General features: G+C 48.0%; 1 protein-coding gene and 1 pseudogene across 1 annotated transcript; both read right to left on the bottom strand.

The window, feature by feature from the left end:
• Window positions 1–5,227, bottom strand: part of LOC102178064 — a 13,410-nt pseudogene extending 8,183 nt beyond the window's left edge.
• Window positions 4,809–21,128, bottom strand: LOC102177329 (cytochrome P450 2B4). The gene is made up of 9 exons (XM_018062462.1): window positions 20,895–21,128; window positions 13,864–14,026; window positions 13,566–13,715; window positions 12,101–12,261; window positions 10,518–10,694; window positions 9,894–10,035; window positions 8,170–8,357; window positions 7,855–7,996; window positions 4,809–5,898 (listed from the first exon to the last, which is right to left on the bottom strand). Exons 1-9 carry the CDS (start codon window positions 21,063–21,065, stop codon window positions 5,708–5,710), a joined length of 1,485 nt encoding a protein of 494 aa, XP_017917951.1. The 5' UTR covers window positions 21,066–21,128; the 3' UTR covers window positions 4,809–5,707.

The raw sequence follows: 21,128 nt of genomic DNA, 5'->3' as shown, positions 1-21,128 counted from the left end.
GCTCACCCCTTCTTCTCTGTTCTCTCTCCAACTCCCCATCTACCCTCACGGCCCCTCTCCTTGACCTCACTGGCATTCCATGTTCCTCTGACTCTGTATCTCTCTACCTTTATCTTTGCACGGCTTTTTCTTGCAGCTTCTGCTCCCAGACTCACTCATTCATTCAGTGGCCTCAGCATCTCTCTGTCTCTTGTTTTCTCTCTGCCTCTGGTCTCTTGTGCTTCTGGCTGCTTTCTCTGCCTGTTTCTCTCTCTGCCTCTGCTGGTCTCACTTTGTCTCTCTCTCTACCATCTTCTGTTTTTCTGTTTATTCCTGTCTATCCTTCTCTCTATTCCTGAACCTGTCTCTGCATCTCTCTCTCCCGCTCTCTCTCACCCCATCTCATCCCCACCTCCACCCAGCCCACACTCACCCAGCTCCTCCACCAGACACTGAGCCCCTCCTTGATTCCTTCCTCAATACTCTGCTTCCCCATCCCAAGTCCTTCATGGTGGTCACAGAGAATTGCTGTAGAACCTTCCAAGATATTCCACTGGCAAACCCACACCCGATGGTGGGGCATGGAGGGAAGGTTTTGAAGGCACATGGGATAGTCCCTCCCTCTCTCCCTAATCCTCACCCTCGTCCCCCACTCACCTGTTCCCTGGAAGACAGGGTCAGTGATGGCGACGTGCCCTCGGCCAGAGAACGCCACAGCCTGACCCACCAGGGCCTCCCTCATCACCTCGTACCCCCACAGGATGACAGCCGGCCGAGACCCCAGGTAGATGTTAAAGACATCCCCGTCTTTCTCTCGCAGCTGTGGGGGCAAAGTCCAGGTCTCACTCTCTGACTGAAGAGAAGGCTCTCCACCTCACCCCTGCATCACACCTCCCAGCTAGCTTACCCTGCAGGCTGCAGACCCATCAGGGAAGAGCAGAGGCTGGAACTCTGTGGTCTCCTCCGAGCCTCACATATATCACCTGACCCCCAGCATCCTCCTCTCTTGGCTTTTCCAAGAGCCCTCCCAGCTTTGCTTTTAAGAACTACAGAGACTCCCCACATCCAAGCTATGGAATCTCTCCTTCTCAACCCACACAGGACCACAGCTCAAAGTCTCAAGTCGATCAGAATCTCTCTCTCCAAAGGAAAGCCTCCTACACTGTTGGTGTAGCCACCATGGTGCAGCCACCATAGAGAATAGAATGGACGTTCCTCAAAAATACTAAAAATCGTTTCCGTGTGACCCAGCCATCCCACTCCTAGGCATATGTCTGGAGAAAACCATAATTCAAAAAGGTACATGCACCCCAGTGTTCATCGCAGCACTATTTACAAAAGCCAGGACGTGGAAGCAACCTAAATGTCCATCGATAGAGAAGTGGATAAAAAGGTGTGGCCCATATATCCAATGGACAATCACCCAGCATGAAAGAGAATGAAGTGACGCCGTTTGCACTGACACAGATGGACGTGGGCCTGGCAAACCGAGTGAAGGAAGGCCGATGGAAAAGGCAAATATGTGCTGTCACATACGTGGAATCTAAAACAATGGTACCAGAAAGCCTATCTAGAAACAGTCATTGAGTCACAGATGTAGAAAACAAACTTATTTACCTAGAGGGAAAGTGGGGAAGGGTAACTTGGGAGACTGGTTTGACATATACTCAGGCTAATATACAAAATAGGTAACTGATAAGAACTTACTGCATAACACAGAGAAGTCTGCTCAGTTCTCTATAATGACCTATATGGGGATGGAGCCTAAAAGAGAGTGGATATATATGTGTGAGTGCTGCTGACTCACTTTGCTGCACCAGAAACCAACACGCCATTAGAAATCAACTATACTCCAATAAAAAAGTAATTAAAATTGTGAAACAGAAATGGTCACAAATACAAAAAACAAACTTACGGTAACCAAGGATAAAAGAAGGGAGGGATTACTTGGGAGACTGGGATTAACACATGTACATTAATATACATGAGATAGATAACAAATAAAAATTTACTGTAAGCACAGGGAACTCTACTCAGTACTCTGCAGTGACTTCTATGAGAAAAGAATCTTAGAGTGTGCGTGTGTTAGTCACTGAGTCATGTCCAGCTATTTGTGATCCCATGGACTGTAGCCCACCAGGCCCCTCTGTCTCTGGGATTTTCCAGGCAAGAATATTGGAGTGGATTGCCACTCCCTTCTCCAGGGGATCTCTCAACCCAGGGACTGACCTGGGTCTCCCACATTGCAGGCAGATTCTTTACTGTCTGAGCCACTAGGGAAGCCCATAAAAGGAGTGGATACATCTACATGCATAATTGATCCACTTTGCTAGCCAGCAGAAACTAACAAAGCATTCCAAATTAACTAGACTCCAACATACAGTGATTAGAGAAACAAGACAGGACTTCCCTGTGGTACAGTGGATAAGAATCCTCCTGCCACTGCAGGGGACACAGGTTTGATCCCTGGACCGAGAGGATCCCACCAGCTACAGAGCAGCCTAGTCCATGCACCGCAACCACTGAAGTCCACGTGCCCAGAGCCCGTTCCCCTCAACAAGAGAAGCCCCCACAACGCAGAGCCCACACACCTCAGCTAGAGAGGAGCCCCTGTTCTCTGCAACTAGAGAGCCCACAAGCAGCCTCAAGACTCAGCTCGACCAAAAATAAAAAAATATATTGAAAAAAAGAAGGCCTGAAGGAGCAACTCTTTCACTGCACCTTCCAAAGTCCTAATGATCATTGTCTATCCTTACTATGACTACTTTTTGAAAACCCATTTGGCACTTGTTATTAAACTGTACGGGGAACTGTGTTAAACGTATTTTTTTTTTTAATAAAAGACTCTTGCACCCTAATGTTGACTGCAGCACTATTCGTAGGAAGAAACAGAAGGAACAGAAAGCAACGTACTTGTCCATTGACAGAGGCTTGGGTAAGAAGATACGGTGTATGTATACAGTGAAATATTACTTAGCCATAAAAAAGAACAAAATAATGCCATTCACAGCAACATGGATGGACCTAGATTATCAAAAGAAGTGAAGTAAGAAAGAGAACAAGTATCTTACGATGTTGTCAATATGTGGAATACAGTTTTTTAAAATGATACAAATGAACTTATTTCCAAAACAGAAACAGAGTCACAGATGTAGAAAACAAGGTTATGGTTTACTGAGGAGAAAATATAAGGCAGGGAGGCAGGACAGGATAAATCAGGAGTTTGGGGTTAACATACACACCCATCTATATGTTAATATAAAACAGATAATCAAAAAGGACCTCTATACAGCAGGGAACTCTACTCAATATTCTGTAATAACCTATATGGGCAAAGAATTTGAAAAGAGTGAATATATGTATATGTTTAGCTGAATCACTTCTCTGTACATCTGAAACTAACACAAGAGTGTAAATCAACTATGCACCAATAAACTATTTTAATCAAAAAAAAAAAAGGTACTTCTCTCTTCACTCAACCCATCCTCCACTCCTTCTCATAGGAATTCTGGTAGCTTCTCTATCCCATATCTAGGGCCAGATCATGGCTGGAAGAAGACAGCTCCCAAGGGAGTCTGGGGAATCCCATCCAAAGTTGACCTGCCTCCCCCAGCTCCCTGGCTAACTGGGAGCTGTTTCCCATTCACCCCACCTCCTGGTGCCCCTTCCATCTCACTGCCTGCAATGACTTGAGTAAATCCTTGGGGTTCATTTGCAAAATGTTTCCCGGGATGGGAAGAGGCCAAGGTCCAGTGGAGAGGCAGCCCCGGGAGGCAGGGCAGCCTCAGAGGAGCAGGAGGCCAATGAAGAGAATGAGGAGCAGGATGGCAGAGAGAGCCATGGTCCATGCCTGCCTTCCATCCGACGTTCCTCTAAAAATTTAGGTGTCTCTGTTCTGTTATTTTGCCCGATGGGTGTGGAGGTTGTGCTAGGATCCTGCCTTGGCAGAACTCCTGCTAATTCTCCAGAGACAGGAGAGAGCAGGGGTTGCAGAGGCCACGAGGTTTTATCATCTCAGCAGATCCCAAGCCAGCTCCCATGGGCCTCTGATGGGCTGGAGTTGTCTTGGTGGGCGATGCCATTGAACAGAGAGTACGTCCCCCATGGAAGAGGGGTGGTGCCAGCTGAAGGAACTTGTGGAGGCTGCACTTAGGGTGGGGGCCCTGCAAGGGTGGCTCTCAGACATTTTATCAGTGAGTGGCATTGCAACATAAGAGATTAAGCTTAGCTTGCCAGCAGAAGCGGGCGTCCTGTGCCCACTGGGGACAGGGCTGTGTCTGCACATCTGTGAAGTGTGAGGTGTAGACAAGGAGGCAGGGTCTGATGGAAGACCTAACTCCGTGTGGTCTGGATTTAGGGGTTCATTGTTTTTTTCATTCATCCATCAGCAAATATTGTAGATGTCTGTCACCTACCACACATTGCCTCAGGTGCTGACGGTAGAGTGTTAAACAAGACAATAGGTTTTCCCTCAAGGAACAAGCATTGAGATGAAGCAGTTCTCACCTTCTGGAATGATCTCCAGTGATCTCACAATCAATGAGTCATCTGTAAGCCGGCAGGGATCACCACTGGACCCAGGGATGTCAGACTTCTGATGTTTATTTGCAGCTCGGGGCATTGGAGGGGGGATGTCAGGGAATCCAAGACCCCTGTATAGAGCCACACAGCTCAGGGGCCATGGGCTGAGGTCCTTCATGGGAGGAGGGAGGCGGGAGAAGCAGGAAGATAAATACGAAGGAGGACCACTCTGTGTAACCCATAGTCTACAACATGGATGTACCTCAAAAACACCACACTAAGTGAAAGAATCCAGACACGAAGGAACACACATTGTATGATCCGTTTATATGAAATGTGCAGAATAGCAAGTTCATGGAGACAGCAAGCATTTGGTTTTGCCAGGGGTTGAACACAAGGGAAAATGGGGAATGGCTACTAAGGGGTACCAGGTTTTCCTCTGGGTGAGGAAAATGTCTGAAACTAGATGATGGTGATGGCCAGGATTGTGAATGAACCAAGTGCCACCTCGTTATACACTTGAGATTGGTTAGTTACAAGTCATGAACTTCATCTTCATTTTAAACTCTATCTCGGGGACAGAAAGGAGCTGTGTGAAGAGTTTAGGTTCAAGAGCCAGGGACCCAGAGTGTGAATCTCGCTTCTCCACTCACTAGCCAGGTCACCTCAGACCATGCTGGCCATTGCATGGCCTCTGTTTACTCATCTGTACAATGGGCATGATCATCGTACTCACTGCATAGGGCTCTGGAAGGACTCAAGTGAGCTCATGGATGCACAGATCATGGAGCCCAAGATGTGGAGAAAGGGAGGCTGTGGTTATTCTCAAGAGGGGAATAGTCACTTTTGTAAGCTCTGGTGCAGAGGCAGAAATGCCGAGAGATACTGAGGCAAGTTTTCATTCTTTGCCTCATTTATTTAGCCAAATATATATATATATATATATATATATGTATGTATACATCACTTGTGGAATTCTATTAATAGGTGAAAGGAAAACACCTCCTTGAGTTTAGAAGAGCTGCAAAGGGACGGAAGGAGGTGAGACACAGATGGGACTTTCCCATGGAGGTGGCATCGATGGAGGGGAGGGATGCTGGCTCACAGCACAGCCTGTCCAGAGGCAAGAAGACAGGGAGAGGGTTCAGGAACCATTCTCTGCAGAGGTGGGGACGCATATGACCCTGGCATCCTTAATCGCCTTCCCTCAGCCCCTTTGACGGGGCAGGAACCGGATCTGGTATTTTGGGGGCACGTTGCCCACCCCACTCTCCTGGGGAGTAAGGTCGATGTCCTCAGGGGCCACAGGGCTGGCCACGGAGAAGTTCTGGAGGATGGTGGTGAAGAAGAGGAATAATTCGGTGCGGGCGATGCCTTCGCCAAGACAGATACGCTTTCCTGTGAGGACAGAACAGAGGTTCACAATGCGGACACGAGGCACAGACTCTCGGGTCACAGTGTGCATCGGGGCAATGCACATACTTTGCCTTGTCACACCCCACAGCCCAGACACCTGTGTTCATTGCAACAAAGTTGTGTGGGATTAGCCTTTAACCTGTAGTCACAGTAGACTCAGAGGATTTCAAAACTCTCTGAAAGCCAGTGCCAACTGTGGGCTGAATGTACCTTGCTCATTTTTCTGGGACAGAGTTTGTAAGCTTCTGTTCAATTTCCAGAGAGTTCTGTGGCCCCAGAGAATGGAAGGATGCTTGACTCTGTGCGTGCGTGTGTGTGTGTGTGTGTGTGTGTGTGTGTTCATCTGCCTGCACATACAGACTGGTGCATATTTCTGACTTAATATTTTCATGTCTGTCATACCTAATATGGGAAGAATGGTACCTATCTAGTAGGGCTCTTTGGAAGATAAAGGTTAGTGTTTTCTAAAATTTTTAAAAGACCTGACTAGTTCAGTTCAGTTCAGTCTCTCAGTCATGTCCAGCTCTTTGCGACCCTATGGACTGCAGCACGCCAGGCCTCCCTATCCTTTACCATCACTGAGAGTTTGCTCAAACTCATGTCCATTGAGTCAGTGATACTATCCATCCATTTCATCCTCTGTCACCCTCTTCTCCTGCCCTCAGTCTTTCCCAACATCAGGGTCTTTTCAGATGAGTCAGTTCTTCTCATCAGCTGGCCAAAGTATTGGAGCTTCAGCTTCAGCATCAGCCCTTCCAGTGAATATTCAGGGTTGATTTCCTTTAGGATTGACTGGTTTGATCTACTTGCAGTCCAAGGGACTCTCAAGAGTCTTCTCTAGCACCAGAATTCAAAAGCATCAATTCTTCAGTGTTCAGCCTTCTTTATGGTCCATCTCTCAAATCCATACATGACTAATGAAAAACCATAGCTTTGACTATATGGATCTTTGTCGGCAGAGTGATGTCTCTGCTTTTTAATACACCGTCTAGGTTTGTCATGGCTTTCCTTCCAAGGAGCAAGCATCTTTTAATTTCATGACTGCAGTCATCATCTGCAGTGATTTTGGAGCCCAAGAAAATGAAATCTACCAGTTTCCACTTTCTCCCCATCTTTTGGCCATGAAGTGATGGAACTGGATGCCATGATCTTCATGTTCTGAATGTTATTTCACCCTCATCAAGTGGCTCTTTAGTTCCTCTTCACTTATCTTCTCGGCGCTTCTCTTCTGTAACCCACATCCCAGTCTTCCTGAGTTCTTTCTCAGATGAGCCATGCCATCTCCACCTTCAGGCTCTGCCCTTGCTTCTCCTTCTGAGAGAACATGCCTTCCAGTGGCTGGTTGATACTCCCCCATGATGTCATAGCTTAGAAGACACTCTTTAGGGTAAGCTTTTCCTCACCGACCCACCAGGAGTAGTCAGTATTTCCTATTTGATGTTCCCAAAGCCCCCATTAGAGCAGTTATCATAATTATGATTTGTTACATGAATAAGAGTTGGCCTCTGAGCACTTACTTTAGTCAAGGAGTTCTAAGCCCATGGAAACATTTATTCATTTAACTATAGACTTTTCTGTAACCATATGACCCGTGCTTATCTCCCTTGTTGGGCTGTAAACTTCCTGGGGCAGGAACTGTGTCTCTTCCTGACTCGTCTGATGCGTTATCTTCAACCTCTGATGGAATGTTTGGCTCATGGTGGTGCTCAACAGATTTGATACCTGTGTGTAGACAGGTATAATTGTGCCCCTTACAGAGCTGTGCCTTTGGGATATGATCTTGGTTCTCAAGCCCCCTCTAGCATTGGCGTGAAGATGAGATGAGTTAATACAGGTAAAGCAACTGTCACAAATAAACTGCTCAATGAACAAAGACCTCTCTTTGATTGTCTTCAAGAGGTCACGGCACCTGCACTCTGGAATGCAGGCCCAGCTTACCTATGGAGAAGGGCATAAAAGCATCATTTTTCTTCACTGCCCCACTGGCATCCAGAAAGTGGGCAGGGTTGAAGTCATCTGGTTTCTCAAAGTAACGCGAGTCGTGGAGAGCAGAGCTCAGGATGGGATAGACTTCTGTGCCCTGAGGGAGGGTCACAAGGTTGAAAAATATTGCCATTTCCTCCCCCAACCCACCCCTACATATAATGAACCAAGGGTGAGTGATAAAACCAAAAAGAGGTCAAGGTTGGCAGATGAGAGAGAACCCAGGAGACCCACACAAGGGAGAGATGGGAGCCCAGTGAGGTGCTGTACCTTGGGGAGGATGTACCCTCGGAAATGAGTGTCTTTAGTGACCATATGGGGCACACCAATGGGGATGAGGTCCGCAAATCTCTGAATCTCATGGATGACTGCGTCTGTGTATGGCATTTGGGCTCTGTCATCCAGGGCTGGAGGGCGATCTGAGCCAATCACCCGGTCAATCTCCTTGTGGACTCTCTCTGCACAGAAGAATGGGACCAGGGAACCTCATTTATATTTCTATGCTGGAACACAGTTCAATGTTCTATGAACCCTGGTCCGTTCATTTCCAGGCCAATGAGCCCAGAAAACCTATAGGAAGTGGTTAGATCATTGACACCCCTCTGAGTAACGAGCTTGTGGCAGGAGGTGAAGTGGGAAAACTGTGATTTCTCATCCGTTGGTATCTAATGAATGTTATGGATCCTCTCCCAACATACACAAGCAAACACACACACACACACGCACCCCAGTTTTGCTCAGAATTTCAGACTAAGAACTCAAGGCTATGAACCTATCAAAGTTCCTCCTCTAAGATGAGTAGAAAGTGAGCTAATATTTATTGTGTGTATATTATAGACAGGCACTGTGCTAGGTCCTCAGGAATATAGCTGTGAAATTACACCAGTGGATTAACCCATGAACAGCTGGGTAAATACATGAGTACATCAATCAGTAGATCGATCAGTAGATCAATTCATGAGTGAAAAGACTGGTAAATGGGAGAACACTAATGAGTGGATGCATTATTAACTCATCAAAGGTTAATTTATCACTAAATGATCCACAGACAAATAAATGAACTTGATGAACCAATGACTCGTGTGAATGGCTGGGTGGCTAAATTCATGGAAGAACATGTGAACGAGTACATTTAAAGGGACAGGTGAGCAAAGGAATGAGTGGGTGGTAGGAGGGACTGAATGACAGATGTATGAATCAAGGTGAATAAATGAGTGAATTATTAAACAAACAAATGAAAAGACAGATGGATGAGGATGGAGTGAAAAACAAGCGATGGAAGGATTAAGGTCTGTAACCAATTTTAGAAAAACAGATGGACACATGAATGAAGGAACAGACGACTCAGTGACAAACGGTTTGTTCAACGAATCGCTGTTTCAAATGATCAATAGATGAGCCAGTCTGTCCAAATAAAGCGTGGAGATATACATCCTAGATGAGTCATAGATGAAAGAATCTGAGCGCACGTGTTGACTGATGAGTTGAAAGGACAGATGGATAAATGATGGGTCGATCTTTAATTGATAGGAAAAATAGTGGGAAAACAGATGGACCGATTTTTTTTTTTTCCTGCTACACTGCGCTACTTGCCAAATCTTAGTTTCCTGACCAGGGATTGAACTCAGGGCCATGGTAGTGAAAGCACTGAGTCCTAACCACTGGACCTCCAGGGAACTCCCCAGATTGACAGATTCTTCGTTCATCCATCCACCAACAGAGCTGGCTTAGTTGGGTAGATCATTCAAGACCTGCACTGCTCGGGGAACTTCCCTGGTGGTCCAGTGGTTAAGACTGCACACTGCCATAGCATGGGGTGCAAATTCCATCCCTGGTCAGGGGTCAAGTGAAGAAGAAAAACAGAAACAACCTTCAGGGCTCCTGGTATAAGAGGGGAATGCTGCCTCTCTCATTCACCAAAGACCTCTAGCCCCGTTTCTGTACCTGCAAAGGGCTCAGAACCCCTCCGCAGCGTCTGTCCCTGGCTTGCCCACCTGCAATGTGTGGGTATTTGAGCATGAGCAGGAACCCATAGCGAAGCGTGGTGCTGGTCGTCTCCGTGCCGGCAAAGAACAGCGACAGAGCAGACATGATGAGGTTCCGATGATCGAACTGGCTGTGGGGGTCGGACTTGTCCTGCAGCCGGGTGGGTGGGGCGCCCATCAGGGGAGGCGGGGCCTGCTGCCCTCACCTCTTCTCTCCGGAACCCTCCACCTGGTTCTGGGTCTCACACCGTCCGGCCCTTCCCCCTTTCCTCTATGCTCTGTGTGTCCACCGTCTCTCTATCTCCAGTCTCAATCTCTCTTCGCTCTGTCTTGCTCTGTTTCAATCATCTCGCATCTCTTTGGCGTGTTTGTCCCCCTTCCTCTCCGTCTCTTTCTGCCTCTGCGACTCTTTTCACCAGCTGCTGCAGTTTTCCCCCTTGTCCTGTATTTCCATACCTCTGTCTCCTCCCTACCATCTCCCCACTCTTTCCTCTCTCCCTCTCTCCCTCTGCCCCCTTACGAATCTCCTCTCCCTCCTTCCTCCCGCCACTGCTCCACTCCTTTCCCGTCCCTTCTCACTCCGCATCTTTTGTTCTCCTCCCTTCCACCCCCATTGCCTCTCCCAAATCCCACTTTTTCCATGCGGAGCAGGTAGCAGTCAATGAAATCCCGGGGGGCACTGGGGTCGAGGGTCTCACGGTGCTTCTCCACACTGCGGTCAATGAAGCCGTTGACTTCCTGCAGGTTTTTGTAGATTTGCCTGTGTGAGCCAGGAAAGTACTTCAAGAAGCTGGAGTAGAGCTCGAACAGCTGCAGGAGAGAAGGGGCTGTGAGGCCCTTCTGGGGTTGAGCTAGCCGGTCACGGGGAGGGACAGCCCTCCTGGCCCCCAGTACCTTCACAAGGGATCTCTGTTTTCCTGCCTCTCTCTGCCTCTCTGGGGTGTCTTGGTCTCCCTGTCTCTGCCTCTGTCTCCCTCCGGCCCTTACTCTGTGTCTAAGTCCCTCACTCACCGCTTGTGTGTCCCCGCTGTGTAAGAGACCTCATTTTTCTCTTTCTGCATCTCGCCCCTCTCCTTGTGTTTTCTTGTTAGTCTCCGGCCCACCTCTCTCTCTCCTTTCCACCTCTCCTCATCTCCATGGGTCTCCCGCTCATCCACCCTCTGCCCTGTCCCTGCCTACCCCAGCCAGTTTATCTGTTCTGCTCAAACCTCTCTCTGTCTCTTTCCACCTCTCACATCATCCTTGTGTGTCAGGCGTTAATAACATGATGCTTACACAGAATGAAGCTGCTGCCTATTTGGGAGCATATGTCTATTGCTTTGCCTAATGACAAATGTAACATCTAACTTGTTGTCAACAGTTGCAAAAAATGCAGGATAATATAAATTATGCGTGGAATTTCTCCTTCACCTGTCCTTCTAGAGATAACATGGTTAACTGTTTGGCAGATCTCCTTCCAGACTTTTCCCCTCTCTGTGGTTCTCTGTGAGAGGAGAAAATTGAAACCCCATGTTGGACTTCTGCATGTACTCAACTGAACTTCCTTCCAGATTTTCCAGGCCTGACTCTCCACTAGGACGTCATGGGAATTTGTATTTTCGATATTCATTCCTGTGACTCTGACCTGCACTCTCGGTTGAGAACAATAGCCAGGCAGACTTTTCTGAAGTTTCACTTTTTAATTTAACATACAATAGGGGCGGGGCTTCCCTGGTGGCTCAGAAGGTAAAGAATCTGCCTACAATGCCGGGGTCTGGGTTAGGTCCCTGGGTTGGGAAGATCCCCTGGAGGAGAAAATGGCAACCCCTTCCAGCATGGAAGAACTGCATGGACAGAGGAGCCTGGCAGGCTACAGTCCATGGGGTCACAAAGAGTCAGACACGACTGAGGACTAGCACTTTTCACAATGGGGGTATTTCTAGGTTGACTGGGAAAGACAAACTTTATCATTTTGTTTTAAACGAGGAGCATGCTCATGTGTGCGTCTTTGATTCCTCTCTCTGTTTCTCCCTCCTCCGTCACTCCCCTTTCTTCCTCTTACTCTCTCAGTCCTGTCTCACCATCTCTCCCTTCCCCCAGGTCTCTGTGTCCCTGTCTCTCTGTCTCTGTCTGTGGTCTTTGCCCTTCTTCTGGCTGGAAGCTGCATTTCCGGTTCACAAAAGCAAATCACCCCTCTCCCCTGCCTGGACGTCCACCTGAGCTCTGCCCTCTCAGACCTGGCTGGACAAGGAGCTGATGAGCACGAAAGATTTGAATAACAACTCCAGCAGCCTCAGGAACTGAGGATCTCTGTAGTCAAAGCGTTTTCCGAAGACAATGGAGCAGATGATGTTGGCGGTGATGGAGTGGAAGTAGAAGACGGGATCCTGGAGGGCGCCTAGAGGGAAAGGGGTGGGTCGCAGGGTACAGACTTAAATGCCTGGGGACCTGTCTCTGTGTGACTTTCCTCTATCACTCAGTCACAATAAATAAATTTAAAAAACAACTGGCATCATAACAGCCAACACTCGCTAGCCTGGAAGTTGTGCCAGGCCCTATTCTAAGCACTTCACGTATTATTTTATTAAATTCTCATCTCAGTCCTGTGAAGAAGGTGCAGAGCAGGTGTTCAATCAATTGCATGTGCCATTTACATAGCTCTGTTCTCCTGGTCCCTTAACTGTCCACCCTGCCCCTCCCCATCTTTTTTGTCCCCCTCTAGAGTTCTCTGGTCTTTGGGGAACTGTTCTGCACTTGATTGTTGATGTCTAGATGTGCCAAGCTCGCCCCAGTCAGAGGGAGGGCGGGCTGTGCACCCAGGAGTGTCAGCTCAGTGCAGTCTCTCTCCCTGGGGCTCGCCTGTCCATCGCCTCTTGTTCCCTTGCACACCCTTTCCTGAGCCTGTCTGTCTCTCTCTAATCTTCGTGCCTCAGTTTCTCTCTGCCGTTGTTCCTTCCTGCCTCTCTGAGTCTCTTCTCTTTTTGCCTCTGTCCCTGCATCCCTGTCTCTTTCTTCCTCTCTGTGTCTCCATCTGAATCCCTCTGTCTCTTCTTGTCTTTCTTCTGAGTCCCTCCGTCCTTATACCTCTATAGCTCCCTGTGGCTCTGCCTCTTCCTCCCAGACTCTCCATTTATGTCTCAAAATCTCTTAAGAAAGCATCTTGTCACCTCTGTGTCTCAGACACACGTTTCTGAGGAATCCTAAAACCACTGGAAGTGCCCACTTGAATTCCTAAGAGCAGAAAACCCTGACTGTGCCTCCTTGCTCGCTGCCAGTTGTTCACCTAAAGAAAGGAAAACACAATTTGTCCTTTAAAAAAAATGTCTGTAGTTTTCTCTTTTTCTCTCTTTACTTTCTTTTTATTGAAGTCACATTTTGGCCCTTGACAGATGCAATCAAACATGAACTGGTTCCCCTGAACACAGGCAATTGACGTGCTATTTACTGTCTGAGTCGTCTTCGAGTTCCTCTTGACACTACACTTCTGTATCTCTCCTGCCCCTGCATTTCTCACCTACCCACCTCTGCCCCATCTCTCTGCCCCTCTCTCTGTCCCTGCTCCTCTGACGGTCTCCCAAGCTCTGTCTCCTCTCTGTCTCTACATCTCTCTCTCTGCCCACCATATACCCTTCTGTCTTTGGGCTACAGTCCTCACACAGCTTCCCGTGTTTCTCTCCTGCCCACCCCTGCCCCAGGGCTCACCCTGGGATTTCCGCAGCTCCTCCATCAGACACTGAGCCTCCTCCTGAATCCGCTCCTCCACGCTCCGCTTTCCCATCCCGAAGTCCCTCATGGTGGCCAGAGAGAATCGTCGAAGGGCCTTCCAACGTTCCCCGTTGGCAAAGACAACACCTAGGGTTTAGGAGAGGCTTGGGTTGCAGAGGAATTTTCAAGGACACTCTGGGTCCCGCTCCACCCCTTCCCTTCCCTTCCCAGCCTCACCCTCCCCAATCCCCATCCTCCATCCCCTGTCCCTTCCCAGTGGCCCTGAGGCCCTTACCGTGTCCCTGGAAAACTGGGTCAACAACGGCGATCTTCGCTCGGCCAGAGAAGACCTCGGCCTGGTCCACCAGGGCCTCCCGAATGGCCTCTGTCCCGCATATTATGACCACTGGCCTTGGCCCCAGGTACACCGTGAAGACATCCCCATATTTCTGTTGGAACTGCCAAGCACACCCACAGCCAGGGTTGCTATTAGTCGTTATGCACCTCTGTCGCCATCTCCACTTTTAAACCAGTAAAACACGTGTGTGTGTGTGTGTGTGTGTGTGTGTGTGTTAGTCACTCAGTTGTTTCTGACTCTTTGCGACCCCATAGACTGTAGCCTGTCAGACTTCTCTATCCATGGAATTCTCCAGGCAAGAATACTGGAGTGGGTTGCCATGTCCTTCTCCAGGGGATCTTCCCAAACCAGGGATCGAACCTGGGTCTCCTGTATTGCAAGCAAACTCTTTACCTTCTGAGCCACCAGGGAAGCCCTAAGACACTTGTATATAGATTGGTGATTAGACACTTGCATATGGATTGGTGACTAGACACTTGCATATAGATTGGTGATTAGATACTGGCATATAGATTAGTGATTAGACACTTGTGTATAGATTAGTGATTAGACACTTGCATATAGATTGATGACTAGCCACTGCCCCAAGACCTTACACCCCAGTCTGCCTTTTTGCTTCCCAGAACCCAGCAGTTAAAAGATTAACCCATGACCCAGTCCAGTCAACACTGGTTGGCTTGGTTGGTGTCTTAAGCAGCGTGTGTGTGCTAAGTCACTTCAGTCGTGTCCAACTCTTTACGATCCTGTGGACCGTAGTCCGCCAGACTCCTCTATCCGTAGGATTCTCCAGGCAAGAATACTGGAGTGGGTTGCCATGCTCTCCTCCAGGGGATCTTTCTGACCCAGGGATTGAACCAATGTCTCTTACATCTCCTGCATTGACAGGTGGGTTCTTTACCACTAGCACCACCTGGAAAGCCCCCCAAGAATCACAGATGGTTAAATATTCCTATTAATAATTTCACCCAAGCCCAGGTGATATTAGTTGAGTCTGGTGAGATCTCCCTGGCATCTCAACTAAAGAATCATCCTTCTTGGAACTTCCCTGGTGGTCCACTGGCTAAGACTCTGAGCTCCCAATGCAGGGGCCCATGTTCAATCCCTGCTCAGGGAACTGGATCCCATTAAGTATTTGCATGCTGCAGTGAAGAGCAGCGAAGACCTAGCACAAGCAAAATAAATAAATATAATATTAAAAAAAAATCATCCTTCTTGTGACCCACCTTCAACCCCCATCTGCCTCCTGGCAATTTCCCCAGAGAACCTCCCACCCACTTGGGAGGCATGAAGGTAAAGTGATGGCCTTCTGGGGGTTATCATGAAATTTGAAAAGTCATAACATCAAGTCTTGCCACTGGGGCAACAGCTCAACAGTATTTATTGAAGCTGGAGGCAGGTATACTGAGTAACTCAGCCACTTCATTCCCAGAAACACACTCAACTAAAATGCATACATGTGCTCAGCAAAATAAAAAACAAGGAGGTTCATAGATGCCTTATAATAAATGCTCGCAACATAGGGAATAAACAGCTAGTGATGAATTCATATTGTGGACTACTATGCAACCATGAAAAAGAACAAACCACTTCTACAACCAACATCAAGAATGAAACTCACAGATGTAATGTTGAGTGAAAGCAACTAGACCCAGAAGAGTTCATATGTCATAATTGCATTTCTATGAAATTCAGAAACTGATAACAGGAACTTAAAGTGTCAGAATAATAGGAGGGTAGTGACTGGAAGTGGAGAAGGCAATGGCGCCCCACTCCAGTCCTCTTGCCTGGAAAATCCCATGGGCAGAGGAGCCTGGAAGGGTGCAGTCCATGGGGTCACGAAGAGTCGGACACAACTGAGTGACTTCAATTTCACTTTTCACTTTCATGCATTGGAGAAGGAAATGGCAACCCACTCCAGTGTTCTTGCCTGGAGAATCCCAGGGAAGGGGGAGCCTAGTAGGCTGCCATCTTATGGGGTCGCACAGAGTCGGACACGACTAAAGTGACTTAGCAGCAGCAGCAGTGACTGGAAGGGGGACTTAAGGGGGTATCTGGGCATGAGCCAAGTTGTTACATATCTGTATGTCAACTCCATCAGTATGTTCATTTGAGAAACTTCACTGAACTGAGCACTTAGGATTTGTGTGCTTTACCCTAAAGGTTAAACTTCAATTACAAATTGACTTACGGAAGAAGAAAGACCAACAGCACATGATACCACTTATATGTGGAAGCTGAAGCATGACGCAGTCAGGGAACTAAGATTCTGCATGCTGCACAACTCGGCCAAAGAAATAATAATTAAATTAAGTAACACAGTGTAAAGGAATAAAAGCGACACAAATGAAACAAATACGACACAAGTTAACATACCTAAGAACCAGAAACAGAATTACAGACACAGAGAACAGACTGGCTGTTGTCAAGGGGGAGGACGTGTGATCGGAGGCGGAGGCCGGGCAGAGCAGATGCAAGCTTTCACATATGGAAGGGATAGACAATGAAGGCCTACTACTGTACAGCACAGGGAACTATACTCACTATCCCAAGATAAACCATAATGGAAAAGAAGATTTTTAAAAAGGAATGCATGTATATGTACAACTGAATCACTTTGCTGTACAGCAGAAATCAGCAAAACTTGGTACAGCAGAAATCAGCAAAACTTGGTAAATCAACGATACTGCAATTTCAAAAACTGATTTTAAAAGTTGACTTAAAATTATAAAACGGTTAAGTTTATTGAAAACTCTCTCACAGTGATCTCTGCAAACCCCCCTTGCTGGTCTCCCTACTTCCTTTCCTGTGCTACCCACAATCCTTTCACTGCACACCCCACCCTATCTTGAAACCAGAGCCATCTGATTAAAATGTAAATTAATTAATATCCCTAACCTGTTTCAAACCACCCAGCACTCCTACTCCCTTGAGTAAGGCCTGAAGTTTCCCCACGGTGGACAGAGCCTAAGTGATGTTGCCCATCACCCCTCTGACACCTTCACCTTCACCCACAGATCCTTTGATTGCACAGATCCAGGGTCCCTGGGGCTCCCCAAACATGCTGAGCTTGCTCCTGCTTCTGAGTTCTGGCGCTGATACCTGTCTCTCATTGGTATCTTCCACAGGCATCTTTCAGGGTGTCTGATCATCGAAAAAGCAAGAGAGGTCCGGAAAAACATCTATTTCTGCTTTATTGACTATGCCAAAGCCTTTGACTGTGTGGATCACAACAAACTGTGGAAAATTCTGAAAGAGATGGGAATACCAGACCACCTGACCTGCCTCTTGAGAAACCTATATGCAGGTCAGGAAGCAACAGTTCGAACTGGACATGGAACAACAGACTGGTTCCAAATAGGTAAAGGAGTCCGTCAAGGCTGTATGTTGTCACCCTGCTCATTTAACTTCTATGCAAAGTACATCATGAGAAATGCTGGGCTGGAAGAAACACAAGCTGGAATCAAGATTGCCGGGAAAAATATCAATAACCTCAGATATGCAGATGACACCACCCTTATGGCAGAAAGTGAAGAGGAACTAAAAGGCCTCCTGATGAAAGTGAAAGAGGAGAGTGAAAAAGTTGGCTTAAATCTCCACATTCAGAAAACGAAGATCATGGCATCCGGTCCCATCACTTCATGGGAAATAGATGGGGAAACAGTGGAAACAGTGTCAGACTTTATTTTGGGGGGCTCCAATATCACTGCAGATGGTGACTGCAGCCATGAAATTAAAAGACGCTTACTCCTTGGGAGAAAAGTTATGAGCAACCTAGATAGTATATTCAAAAGCAGAGACATTACTTTGCCGACTAAGGTCTGTCTAGTCAAGGCTATGGTTTTTCCTGTGGTCATGTATGGATGTGAGAGTTGGACTGCCAAGAAAGCTGAGCACCGAAGAATTGATGCTTTTGAACTGTGGTGTTGCAGAAGACTCTTGAGAGTCCCTTGGACTGTAAGGAGATCCAACCAGTCCATTCTGAAGGAGATCAGCCCTGGGATTTCTTTGGAAGGAATGATGTTGAAGCTGAAACTCCAGTAGTTTGGCCACCTCATGCGAAGAGTTGACTCACTAGAAAAGATTCTGATGCTGGGAGAGATTGGGGGCAGGAGGAGAGGGGGATGACAGAGGATGAGATGGCTGGATGGCATCACTGACTCAATGGATGCGAGTCTGAGTGAACTCCAGGAGTTGGTGATGGACAGGGAGGCCTGGTGTGCTGCAGTTCATGGGGTCCAAAGAGTTGGACATGACTGAGCGACTAAACTGAACTGAACTGATCAGCAACAAGGCAAGATGGAGCTTTTCCTTCTCCACTCATTCTAAAGTAGCTCCAAGTAACTCCGGTCACTTTTTTAAAAATATATATTTATTTTTAATTAGAGGACAATGATTTTACACCATTACGTTGGTTTCTGCCGTATGTCAACATGAATCAGTCGTAGGTCCACCTATGTCCCTTCCCTCTTGAACCTCCCTCTCCCCTCCTGCCCCATCCCACTGCTCCAGGTTGTCACAGAGCCCTGGTTTGTAGCTCCCGCCACTCTTGGAAATATCACCTCACTTTATTTTAATCATAGTTCCTACCAACCTAGTATTTCCTTCTCTGTTTGTGTGCCCTGTCTAATGCCATATCATCAATGCCTAGAATGTTTCCGGGCACACAGAAGGTGCCCAGTAAGTTACCATTGAATGAATGAATAGATCGAGTATTAATGAGCACTTACTGTATACCAAGCTCTACACACTGTCTAGTCCTCACAACTGTCTTATGAGGCAGGCATTCTTATCATCACGACCTCATCTTGCTGAAGAGAAGCTAAGATTCAATGAGTAAGAGTTGAATCTGGAACACAAACCCTCATCTGTCTGACTCCAGAAGGATTTGGATATAAATCATGACACCTACTAACCTATGACCTCTCTTTCCTTCCCTCCCTCCCTCTTTCTCTCCCAACCTCTCTCTCTCTCCAAAGACGCAATGGGAATGGAGGATCATGGGGAATTCCCTGGTGGTCCAGTGGTTCGAATTCCAAGCTCCCACTGTAGGGGGCACGAGTTCAATCCCTGGTTGGGGAATTAAGATCCCACATGCCGCATGACACGACAGGAAAAAAAAAAGGATCACGGACACACAGAGAACCCTTGCAAGGACTATAGAAGAGATTTAGGGGGTCTGGAACTAGCAAAAATTTATGCAAAATGTATGTGAATATTTGTGGGGGAGGGGATCCACCGTGCCTTAAATGCCCAAAGGATTTAGTGATCCCCAAGTTGTCAGGAGACACAGGAGAAGGGGTTTCAATCCCTGGGTTGGGAAGATCCCCTGGAGTAGAACATGGCAACCCACACCAGTATTCTTGCCTGGAGAATCCCATGGACAGAGCAGCCTGCCAAGCTACAGTCCAGGGGGTCACAAAGAGTCAGACACGACTGAGTATGCATGTGATAACAATAAATAAAATAACAAATTGTTAGGCAGCTTCCATCCATGAAGGGGAAGAAAAGGCCTCCGTGCTGGACTCACACATCCCCTCTGTGAAGTCCCAGGGTGTAACTATGGACCAGTGCCTTCCCCAGGCTGCCCTCACTATCTATTTCTCTAAGGTGAAGGCGACACCTCTTCTAGCCCACAAGGCGTTGTAACCAAGACCTGATGAATTCCCTCCACGATACAAATAAATCCAGCCACACAGTTCTGAGTGAAGAAACTAAGTCCAGGTATTTCCATGAAAGTCCATGGTGTTTACCCTTGTGATGAAAATGAAATAATACGCAGCTGGGGCCTCCACATCTGTGATAAGACACTCTCCCTTAAAATCAAAGGGTGGTCCAGTGGTTAAAAATCCACTTTCCAATGCAGAGGACACGGGTTCGGTCCCTGGTCGGGGATCCCACATACCACAGAGGAACTAAACCAGAGGGCAGCAGCTAGAGAGCTCTCGAGCTCTGAGCCTGCACACTCTAGAGCCCGTGCGCTCCAAGTGAAGCTGGCACACCACAGCTAGAGGAAGTCTGCACACCACAAGAAAGAGCCAGCGGAGCTCAAAAAGAAATCAAACACGTGACAAGCCCAAGACTCAGGAGTGTGGTCACTGCAGCGGTTGTGCGGAGGGGACAGAGGCACCTGGGGCTGCTGGAAGTTACTGTCGAGTGTTCCCTAAGCCTAATCTGTCGGGGAGTGGGCTCACGGGTATAGATTGCATGGTGGGTGTGCTTGGTTGCTCGGTGATGTCTGACTCCTTGCAGCCCCATGGACTGTAGCTCCCCAGGCTCCTCTGTCTATGGAATTTTCCAGGCAAGACTACTGGACTGGGTTGCCATTTCCTACTCCAAGGGATATTCCCAACAGAGGATTCGAACCCACTGACAGGCAGATTCTTTACCACTGCACCACCTGGGAAGCCCATGGATTACATTATTAATACATAAATAGATCATCAGTCATGAAATCGTGCCTGGAGAGCAGTGATGCAGGACCTGGTAAACACTCCAGCGTCAGCTACGCATTGCACATTAGCGTTTATGATTAGCAAGAACTTGGGACCTGGCCTCCCATTCTGTTCTCCCTCCCTCCTCCTCTTTGTCTGGCGATGGCTGGAACCAATCTTTGACAGCTTTTGTTGGCGGGTACTACCACCCCTTTTCTCCCTCTCTCCCTGTGGCAGGCAGGGACTCGGGAGAAGGGGACAGAGGAGCAGGGATTTCTACACCCCTGGCTCACACCCAGACACCTCTTCATGCCCGCCTGCCCTCTCCAGGGACAGTGCCCACGCACTTCCAAAGGAGCAAGGGACGCCTCTGACTGCCTGATCGCCATCCACCACACTTCAGCTCCACATCCCTTCCTCACCGAACTTCCCACAGCCCACCCCTGAGCCTGGAAGGATGCCTCACATCTACTGGTGAATGATCCCCAGGGACGGAGGCAAGCAGCCACCCTCAGATCCCGCCCACCTGAGTCTCACCCTCAGGAAGGATTTGAGCAGGCCTTTTCTGTCCATCTGCAGAAGGTTCCCCAGGAAGGGCAGAGGACGGGGGCCAGGCGGGAGGTGGCCACGGGCCTTTGGGCGGCCTCTGGCCAGGAGGATCAAGAGTCCGGTGAGCAGAGCAAAGAGAAGGAGCACGCTGAGCTCCATGGCCGAAGGTTGACAGTCTTCCAACCTGCTGGGCTTCTGGCTGAGCCTTTTATACTAAGCTTG

The sequence above is a fragment of the Capra hircus genome, chromosome 18 (assembly GCF_001704415.2).
Source record: "Capra hircus breed San Clemente chromosome 18, ASM170441v1, whole genome shotgun sequence".
Lineage (NCBI taxonomy): Eukaryota > Metazoa > Chordata > Mammalia > Artiodactyla > Bovidae > Capra > Capra hircus.
Note: the sequence above shows the minus strand (reverse complement) of the source record. Positions and strands in the feature narration are given on the sequence as shown.